The sequence below is a fragment of the Gouania willdenowi genome, chromosome 18 (genome assembly GCF_900634775.1).
Source record: "Gouania willdenowi chromosome 18, fGouWil2.1, whole genome shotgun sequence".
Classification (NCBI taxonomy): Eukaryota; Metazoa; Chordata; class Actinopteri; order Blenniiformes; family Gobiesocidae; genus Gouania; species Gouania willdenowi.
The window spans coordinates 9770436-9781701 of NC_041061.1; the positions used below are offsets into that span (position 1 = coordinate 9770436).

An 11266-nucleotide genomic window follows, 5' to 3' on the forward strand; every position below is an offset into this window, starting at 1 on the left:
CGTGTGTTCAGTGAGCGGTTGTTGTGTTTCTCGCCTTATCCTCGTAGATCGCTCGAATCCTATTGAGCGCCAGTGCAACGGCTTCCTTCTCCCCCGTGATGACGATCTCATCCTTGGGCAGACTGGGTGGGGGGATGCTGATGCGGGCGCCCGTCTCCTGACTCAGCTCCTGCACCAGGCGGTTGTGGGAGCCGGCGATGAAAGGGTGGAAGGCTTTCTCTAAGCACAGACGCTCCACCGCACGCTTGTCCTGGTGAGTGGGCCAGAGAAATGGGAAAGAGTCGCAAAGATGGGAAAATTAATAATAATAAAAAATAATAATTCATAATCATAATATATTTAAACAAGATGAGCTGCAAAAAAGAATAAAGCTCAATACGTAAAATAATTAAGCACAGACGACTTAATGATTCTATTTTTAAAATGTACAATGTCACACTTTAATTTTAAGAATCAAATATTTTAAAAAACAATGAATTATTTGCTAACTTCTAATAAACCTCTATAGCACATGTGTCAAACTCATGGCCCTGGGGCCAAATCTGACCCTTAGGAGCATCCAATTCGGCCCGCAGGAGAAAGTAGAAATCACAGAGAATACCTAAATCCTTGTGTAAGTGGAACTCTACTATCCTGGTGCTTTTATTGCATGATTGCAGTCATTTCTACTGTTAAAATCTTGAAAAAACACTAAAAATTCTTACAAAATCCTTCAACTTTCCTCAAATTATTACATAATATTTCCATAAATAAATAGAAATTGGTCACACAATCTAGGAAATTTAAAGCGAAGTCATATCTATCATCACTTATTGCTTGGATATTGTCGGTTTCTTACATATTTAGCATTTTATGTATACGTAGAAGTGTAAACTAGGGCACAATAATGTTGAAATTACTCACTTTCCGGCATATGAGCTGTGGCCCACTTGAGATCAAACTGCTCTGTATTTGGTCCCTGAACTAAAATGAGTTTGACCCCCTTGTTCTATAGGATCTATTCTAGATGTGCCACTGTAATGATGGTGATTGAAAGTCCTTTAACCTGCTCAGCAGAGATCAGTAAGATCTCGTGGCGAGCCTTCTCAATGCCCTCCTTGGTGCCGGTGATGCGGATGTTGGTGCTGGGGTCGTCGGGACGTGGAATAGCGATCTTGGTGGCGGTCTTCAGTTCGAGCTCCTGCAGTTTCTCACCGTTCTTACCGATGACAAACCGATGGTGCTCCTTGGGGATGGTGACAGCAGCTGATGCCTTAGGGAAGCGGAGGGAAGAGATTTCAGGAAGTACTCAGAAGAGTGGCTCAATCGATTACTACAAACTTGTTTTTGTTCACGTTGAGAGTTAAGGGTGTCTTTCTTACAATTTACTTTATTGAAATTAAAAACACAGAACAATCTCTATGGCCCATATTTATCAACCGTTCGTACGTTCAGATCTCAGCGTACGACGTGCGTTCAGCCAATTTCAAGCAAACTTCGGTATTTATCAATTTTGATGTGAATGTAAACTACAATCTGATCTCACGTCAGGTCTGACCTCACGTACGTAAATCTGAGTGTGTGAAATTTCAATGCCGCACAGCCTAATACGACTGAGACTGAAAATCAAGTATTAAATTAACCTCAACTGTCATTTAACACACAAAACAAATTATTAAAACGAATACTGTATAACCCAGCTGGGTGGGGCCACTGCTTCTGCTCCGTATTGGACAGGGGGAACACTGCAGTGTAGCATTTATGCTTTTAAAATGTAACGTTTTCCTTAAACTTCATCAACGATATTATGAAGTAAAGGTGAAATTGGCTAAAGGCATAATAAACATTATTTAAGGCTGTTTTTTTTTAAAGGCTTTTGTTAATTTCTTTAAATGTGTTATTTATTACCTAAAGTGTGCGGATAACTGATGCTGATAGAAATGGTATATTTCCGTGTGTCTCCAGGATCTCTGCTGTGAAGTTGTGCACAGCGCACACAGGGGGGCAGACATCACCTATCAGCTTCTTTATATGGTGGCCCATAGCGACAAATGCGCAGCAAACAGCAAAACGCTGCAAACACAGGAATGCTGCAAAACCGTACCTTTCTTTGTTTTGCTCCACCTCAGATGTGAGGATTTCCTTTCTTTCCTTGCCAGAGGGCGAGGCCTCTGAACCAGGAAGACTTAAGGGGCGTAACATGTTAATGGCGATCAAATTCAGCCGCTGCATTTATCAACACCCGATCATTTGTAAGCTGGGATTGGTCAAATACGAATGTTTCAGAAATCACACGTTGGTCCTGTCGTACGACCAAATGTGCACTCAGATTTGCACCCGTTTTCACGCAAGTTTGATAAATGAGAATCATTGTGTTTGAAGTTGAACTGATGCTCATTTGTGTAGCTTCAGCATTATTTGTCTTATAGATATAACATTTTTCAGAGCTGGCATAAAATGTCCGGTGTTGAGTTTTAACTGCCTAACAAATCACTCACACCAAGAGGTCGTATAAAATGTTGAAAACGTGCAAATTTTGATTAATCAGTTCTGTACTCATCAACAGCTTTACCTGCGTCTGGAGGCGAGCGACGATTTCCTTGCGAGCCTTCATAACAGAGTCCAGTTTCCCAGTGACCATGATGGACAGGCCTTGGTCTTTAGCCAGAGACAGTTCGATGTGCGCCCCCGTTCGCTGCATGATGTCTAAGCACACTTTGGCCTCCTCGCCCTCCCCAAACTGGCTGTTGTCCTTGTAGCGACGCTCCTCCAGAGGCACGTGGAACACCTTAGTGAGAGCGCGCGCGCACACACACACACACACACACACACACACACACACACACACACACACACACACACACACACACACACACACACACACACACACACACACACACACACACACACACACACACACACACACACACACACACACACACACACACACACACACACACAGGCAGAGGGGATTCAGGACGGATCAGCTTTCATTAGCTACCTCTGGACAACAGGAATAGTTATTGACCTGCAAATACTGTGGGTGAATTGCCATTGTTATTAATGAGCAATAAATCTGCTCAAACCTCTGCTGGATGGCACTCTGCCATCAGACTTTGATTGACAGGTCCACCTTTAAACAAACTGGTAGCCAATCAGGAAGCAGCTGAAAACATCAAGCTAGGCAGAGGTGGGCGCGCACTAGCAGAGAAAATGATTCCAAGAGTGATATCCTTTGGATTTAAAGATTATACCATTATACCCATTATGATTATTATTTGTTTGGCTATTTTAAAATCTAAAAAGATGCTGGATTGATTTGTTTATAAAAGCATTATCTCAAATTATGTCACTATTATTTGACAAATATGTGCTCTGTTCGAGTAATTCATTGTTTGCATCAGTTCGATAAACTTGTGCTGTAAAATTGTAATAGCCATGGTAAATTATGTACTCTTGACTTGTTAAGACCTGTAAATTAAAGTTAAGGGCTTATGACAGTCAGTTACAGGTGTAAATCAATCAATGATATTCAGGTAAGTTTATGCGAGAGCAGAACAACTGGCCATGAAATGAATTCACTCACCACTAGACACCACTTTACAGGGCCAATGTGTATTTTGTGGCAATGCATGTTGGCTCCTGACTGCTGCCTCTATTTATATTCTAGTTTTCAATGATTTCACATTATTTTTAATTTCTATTCACTCTTTATGACAATTTGCGTACTCCTAGGGGTACCCGTACCCTACTTTGGGAGCCTAGGGTCTAAATCTAAGTGTTGATAGTGTTTTTGTCCACTTTTTCACAACTCTTCCTGACCTGGGTGATGACAGAAGCTTTGATGGGCCTGATCTTACTCCCCCACGCTGAAGTCGAGCCCCCAGCTTTCTCCCCTGGCGCTCCTTTCTCAGGCAGCGGAGGGAAGGCCTCCAGGTAGGTGGGGATGTAAGCTTCGTCTTCAGGGACGCAGCCTGGCCCAGGAGATAGATGGTTTAAAAAAAAGGACAAGTAATGATAGAGGTAAACATGTGCAGAGAATGTGTATTGATATTACCTGGAATCTCCTGGTCTTTTAGGCCACTGCGATGCTCCGCAAAGCTCTCCTGGGTCAACACTGCCACTGAGCTCATGGTTCAAGACTTATTCCGCTATTCCACTGAAACAGGAAACAAAAAGCATCTAAAACCCTCTCATCTCAGGAGAGGTGACACCTTGCTGCTGTAGAAGGCTTTTCATTAGCAACACATCAAATGGACGACCATTGCTACAAACACATTCTCAAGGCTATAGAACAGAGAGGGGCCAATTCTATCAGAGCGGGGGACACAAAAAAGTGATTGTCTGATCCGAGGGCCACAATATCAACGTTCATGTTAGCATTTAGATTAGTAATGACCAATATGAGCATTAATACAGGAAAAAACACTGTCTATTTTCGGCAAACTTTTGTTGCCTTTTTGTGCGTTTTTTGAGTCATTGTGTTTTTGTGTTATTGTTGTCACTTTGTGTATTTTTCTGTCATTTTGGGTAATTTTGTTGGCATTTTGTGTCTTTGAAGTCCTTTTGCATATGTTGTTTTTTTCTCATCATTTTATGACCAATTAGTGTTTCTTTGTTATCATTTTGTGTACTTTTGTTGACATTTTTATTCTCATAAAATTACAACTTTATTCTCAAAATATTGCGACTTATCTTGCAATATTACGACTTTAATCTCATGAAATTACAATTTCATTAAGATACAACTTTATTCTCATAAAATGACATCTTTATTCTTGAAATATTACGACTTTGATCTTGAAATATTGCAACTAATCTCATGAAATTAGGATTTAATTAAGATATGACTTAATTCTCATAAAATTACAACTTTGTTTTCAAATTACTGCAATTTATCTAGAAATTTTCCAACTTTAATCTTGAAATATCTTGAAATCTTTGTAGTCCTTATGTATATGTTGTTGTATTTGTAGTCATTTTATGTTTAAGTGGTTGTTTAGTGTGTTTTTGTTATCATTTAGTGCACTTTTGTTGACATTTTGCTGTTGTTTTCTGTGTTTCTGGAGTTTCGTGTGTTATGTTGGGCTTCATGTAACTTCTGGAAAAAGAACTGTTGCCTCTGTGGCGTTATTGTCACGCTGCACCAAAGCTGCTCCAATTAGCACTTCACCGTCCTCAGACGAAGCCTCAGGGACCAGGTTATCTTAATCACAGACAAACAAAAAGAGCCAACCAGGACCAAACACTGATACTGACTGTGTTACAGTCACAGCTTTAACATTGTGGGACAAAACAAAATCTCTTTACAGTAGAGCAGTTTTGTAACACTGTCTTGTGATTCTAAATTGAGAACCATGAATCCATCCCCGTCATGCTCTAAAACCACATGAGCACATTTCAATGGACGACTAGAATTACTTTCTAAGATACCTTATTAAATAAAATACCAATAAGTCAGTTACCAAAACTTCAGGACAATTTCAATGAAGGACTAAAAAAAACACTATTTCATGCTTTAAACAATTGTTACAGATACAGGAGAAGATTCAACACTGTAAGAATCTGACAAGACAAAGAAAATAGTTTGCTCTGTTGTTTTGACATTAAAATCAATACATTGTATAACTTCACTCATTTTTTTGGTCTTTTTACTTTGTTTTTGTCACTATTTTCTATTTCCTATTGCTATTGGCGTAGTGTATGTATGTGTGTATTAATGGTATTATAGTCGTCTTCTCAACAGCAGAAAAAAATGACGTATTAGACACATCAAAATAAAAAGAAATTTGAGTACTACGAGATTAAAGTCACAATATTTCAAGATTAAAGTTGTAATATTTGCAAGATAAAAGTCATAATAATTCAAGATTAAAGTCGTTATATTTTGGGAATAAACTCGTAATTTTATTAGATTAAAGTCGTAATATTTTGGGAATAAAGTCGTAATTTTACTAGATTAAAGTCACAATATTTCAAGATTAAAGTCGTAATATTTGCAAGATTAAAGTCGTAATAATTTGAGATTAAAGTCATAATATTTTGGGAATAAAGTCATAATTTTATTAGATTAAAGTTACAATATTTCAAGATTAATGTTGTAATATTTGCAAGATTACAGTCAAGTGCAAAGATGTTGCTGAATCATTCCAAAGTGAAACCTTAGCTCACCTGCAAAAGGTCGATTACCAGAGAGTCCGTCCAGTTAGAGGCTACCGAAGGCGCTTCAGTGTAAGTGTTTGTTTTTTCTCCTGGAAAGTGGCAGAGTAAAGGAAATAAGTCACAAAGGGACTTAAAATGAGCAGAGTACGGTAAATCAAAAAGACATGTCTGCTGGGATCAAACTGTATATACACCCACATGCACTGACTGCACCTTTAGCTTCACTCTCCATCCTTCTCTGACTACAGTTGATCATGAGGGATAAAAACTCCAGAGTGCAAAAAAAAAGCTGCAATTCTCTGGTATTGTGATTGTAGTTTTACTGTGAAAGTTAGAAGGCCATATATTGTTTTTATTAGGGGCTTGGGCCTCGCCTCGAGCCACTTGCCTCAACTCCGCTACATGGAATAACTAAGTAACTAAGTAATTAGGTGTGTAACTAAATGAATAACTAAGTAATTAAGTGAGTAACTAAGTAATTAGGTGTGTAACTAAATGAATAACAAAGTAATTAAGTGAGTAACTAAGTAATTAGGTGTGTAACTAAATGAATAACAAAGTAATTAAGTGAGTAACTAAGTGAGTAACTAAATGTGTAACTAAGTAATTAAGTGAGTAACTAAATGAGTAACTAAATGTGTAACTAAGTAATTAAGTGAGTAACTAAATGAGTAACTAAATGTGTAACTAAGTAATTAAGTGAGTAACTAAATGAGTAACTAAATGTGTAACTAAGTAATTAAGTGAGTAACTAAATGAGTAACTAAGTAATTAGGTGTGTAACTAAATGAATAACTAAGTAATTAAATGAGTAACTAAATGAGTAACTAAGTAATTAAGTGTGTAACTAAATGAATAACTAAGTAATTAAGTGAGTAAATAAGTGAGTAACTAAATGAGTAACTAAGTAATGAAGTGAGTAACTAAGTGAGTAACTAAATAAGAGTAACTAAGTGAGTAACTAAGTAAGAGTAACTAAGTAATTAAGTGTGTAACTAAATGAATAACTAAGTAATTAAGTGAGTAACTAAATGAGTAACTAAATGTGTAACTAAGTAATTAAGTGAGTAACTAAATGAGTAACTAAATGTGTAACTAAGTAATTAAGTGAGTAACTAAATGAGTAACTAAGTAATTAGGTGTGTAACTAAATGAATAACTAAGTAATTAAATGAGTAACTAAATGAGTAACTAAGTAATTAAGTGTGTAACTAAATGAATAACTAAGTAATTAAGTGAGTAAATAAGTGAGTAACTAAATGAGTAACTAAGTAATGAAGTGAGTAACTAAGTGAGTAACTAAGTAAGAGTAACTAAGTAATTAAGTGTGTAACTAAATGAATAACTAAGTAATTAAGTGAGTAACTAAGTAAGAGTAACTAAGTAATTAAGTGTGTAACTAAATGAATAACTAAGTAATTAAATGAGTAACTAAATGAGTAACTAAGTAATTAAGTGTGTAACTAAATGAATAACTAAGTAATTAAATGAGTAACTAAATGAGTAACTAAGTAATTAAGTGTGTAACTAAATGAATAACTAAGTAATTAAGTGAGTAAATAAGTGAGTAACTAAATGAATAACTAAGTAATTAAGTGAGTAACTAAGTGAGTAACTAAGTAAGAGTAACTAAGTAATTAAGTGTGTAACTAAATGAATAACTAAGTAATTAAGTGAGTAACTAAGTGAGTAACTAAAAGAGTAACTAAGTAATTAAGAGTAACTAAGTGAGTAACTAAATAATTAAGAGTAACTGAGTAACTACGTGAGTAACTAAGCGAGTAACTAAGTGAGTGACTAAATAAGAGTAACTAAGTGAGTAACTAAGCGAGTAACTAAGTGAGTAACTAAGTAACTAGGAGTAACTAAGTAATTAAGAGTAACTAAGTGAGTAACTAAGTGAGTGACTAAATAAGAGTAACTAAGTGAGTAACTAAGCGAGTAACTAAGTGAGTAACTAAGTAACTAGGAGTAACTAAGTAATTAAGAGTAACTAAGTGAGTAACTAAGTAACTAAGAGTAACTAAGTGAGTAACTAAGCGAGTAACTAAGCGAGTAACTAAATATCCATTAAAACTGTCCCTAATCTGTTTCCGTAGCTCCTCAATAGTCACAGATGTGAGTGAACGCTCCACATCTTCCAAACATGATTGTTTTTTTCATTTTGACCAGATTAAGTTTTTGGTAATATCTCTTCAAAGTCCTTAAAGAAATTACAACGCTGTGAGATAAAAGAGAAAGAATATCTTTGAAGTATAGTTTAAGGCATTCATCGTATTTTGTAGACGGCCACGATCTGCTGTTTGTTGTCGTGTATGATGAATTGTCCCTCGTCAGCTTCCGTAGATTTGACTTCATTAGCAGAAACCTTCGACTATAATCGTGACATTGTATTTTGAGTCCATTTTCAAAATTTCGACTTTAGTCTCGATATTTTGACTTTATTCTTGATTTGCAACAAAAAAATTTTCTCCATCAAAATTGGCCCTAATCTGCTTCCGTAAAATACTCTATCTAGATCAGACCATGAAAAATTTTTGGATCAAAAAACAATATTTTTTTAAGATGATGCCACACACCAAAAACAACATTGCACTCAGGAGTTGCCTTTTTGTAGACAAAGCAAATTCACATAGTTCCTACATTTGATTTAACGGCCGTCTCAAACCTTATGCGCTTTTTAGTCGTATATAATTTACAAAGTGTCTATTGATAATGAACGTAGCCATAGTCCCGGGACTATGGGTACGTTTTGCGGTCCTTTTTCTACATAAGCGTAATGTGCCTGTGTTTTTTCAGCGTGTCAGGATGGCCAAGTGGTCTAAAGTGCCTGATAAAAGAATTCTTCCTTCCGCTGTCGTGGGTTCGAATCTCACTTTTGACATATATATATTTTTTTCATTTTAACATAATTAACATGGCAAATTCCACCTTTAAAAATACATACATAGGAAAAAAAAAATAAACATTTTAGGGTATTTCCTAGGTGAAGGCTAAAATAAAAGGGTTAGCAAGGTAGCTAAAAAAATTAAATATGAGCTAAAATAAAACTGACGGAACTTTAAGTCACGTGATGCACCTATCACGTCACCTAAACTGGCCAATGAGGGACGCTGCGTATGAATAGGCAAAGTTCAGTGTGATATTATTATTATTATGTAGACATCATCATATACATAGACCAACATAAAGGAGATATTTCCATCTTTAATACATGTTCCCACAGGGTTAAATAGGTCACTGAGGGTCGTAATGTGCAGCAGCACAGACAGGTCTGTTATATTTTATAGCATAAAGGCAGAATGCTCCCAGTCTGTTACTCAGTGTCTGTTCTACAGACATCAAACCGTCTGTAGATCATTAGCTAGCTGGAGGATAGGATGCCATGCTGCGTGGCTACGTTATCCTCCACCAAACCTCAGCAAACACAAGCCCAAGGGCTTTTTCTTTTTTGCTAGCCTGTGTTGCTAAGCTAAACCCGACGTCAGTCAGAGATGATTAGGCGCAGGGACTTTGTGATAATCGGCTAAACAACGAGCCCTGGCGCTCAGATAACCAGCCCGTTAGCTCCGGGGCGCTAACACCGCTACACACCCGGGCTGCTGAATGACCGTAAAACCACAAAGCCGGCTACCAAGCATCCATAAACAGACCCTAACCTCGCCACTGACATGGGGTAAATAGTCAGTGTGTGTGTGTAAAATAGAAGAACAAAGCCTACCTCTCAGAGAGAAATGTAGCGGAGTGTGTGTGTGTGTGTGTGTGTGTTTGACAGGTGATGGTGTAAACACAGATGTGATTGGTCCAGGAGCATTTCCTCTGCCCGCGGACGGATACAGACACTCGCACGTTGTTACCGCAAATGCCGCAGTATCTTTGCGCCACTAGAGCATCCTAACGAAATAGGTCCACGTGTGTCCTTTTTACGCTCTTAATTAGACTTTTACAATCATGTAACAGGAATTATTAATATACTGTCAGAAATAAGTAACAGATTAAGGGCAATCCGGACATGTATTCATGAAAACACCAAGAATGACATTTAAACCGACCGGGTCTACTTCTCATTCATAATGCCCTGCCTGGCCCTGAGTAGTGTTTATATGAGACACAGCTTAGCTCACAATATGACTATTATAAGCATGTTCAAAAATATTTATTTTAAATATAAAACTCACTGGAATGTAGAAAAATATACAAAATGATACCAAGAACACACACACGACCACAAACATAGACAAAACAAAAATACACAAAATAAGAGAAAGCCGTAAATGACAGTAAAAACAGACAAAACGACATTAAAAACACAGAATTCCATAAAAATGTACACGTCGTCACGTACTCCTATTTGGGAAACACTAAATTAGAGCATCCAAAAAGTAAAAATGAGAGGAAAAACGTGAATCATTGTGTAAATTACACTTTTTTCCCCTTGTTTGAAACTATGTTTTTGATTGAAGTGAGTTATTATTACTTGATTGGATTATTGTTATTATTTTTTTCAAGCCATATTTTTTTGGGGGATTGAATATTAAAGACACAAGTTTCCTATGCATAATATGTAAATAAAATCAATTAAATAATAATAAATTAATAACTCACTTGAAATGAAAAACAAAACTGTTTCTATCAAAGAAAAAAAGTGTTTATATGCAATGTTTTTGGGGTTCCATGTCAAATTATCATAACTTTTTAATCAAGCAACTTTCTTTCTTTTTTTTTTTTTTTTTTTAAATAAAGATTTAATCAGTATTTATTTATTTATTTTTAAAATCAGTTACACATTGCTGGCGACCTCACATTCATCCCGACCACAAGGTTGAAAAACACTGATTTATACAGTATGGTATTATTATTATTATTATTATTATTATTATTATTAATAATAATAATAATAATAATAATAATAACTAAATTTAAATATTTGACAAAGTTGAATTATAGAATAGAGTTGTTTCGTTGTGTGTTTTAATTTCTAAATGAACAATAATTTTAAAATTTTTAAAATGAAGCTGCAATCAGTAATTTATTTAATTTTTTATCAATTACTAGTCATTGCAGGCGACCCTATTTATGCTCCAGACGATCCCACATGAGGCCCAATGTTGAAAACCCCTGATTT

General features: G+C 36.2%; 1 protein-coding gene across 1 annotated transcript in view; it reads right to left on the reverse strand.

Moving 5' to 3' along the window:
• Window positions 1-9967, reverse strand: part of hdlbpb (high density lipoprotein binding protein b) — a 32494-nt gene extending 22527 nt beyond the window's left edge. The window contains exons 1-7 of the mRNA XM_028474874.1: window positions 9863-9967; window positions 6151-6230; window positions 4037-4138; window positions 3802-3953; window positions 2552-2767; window positions 1046-1252; window positions 35-250 (exon numbers count right to left, since the gene is read on the reverse strand). Of these exons, the coding sequence (XP_028330675.1) occupies window positions 35-250; window positions 1046-1252; window positions 2552-2767; window positions 3802-3953; window positions 4037-4112 (867 nt within the window). The 5' untranslated portion in view covers window positions 4113-4138; window positions 6151-6230; window positions 9863-9967. The remainder of the gene's footprint in view (window positions 1-34; window positions 251-1045; window positions 1253-2551; window positions 2768-3801; window positions 3954-4036; window positions 4139-6150; window positions 6231-9862) is intronic.
• Between the last annotated feature and the right edge of the window lie 1299 nt (window positions 9968-11266).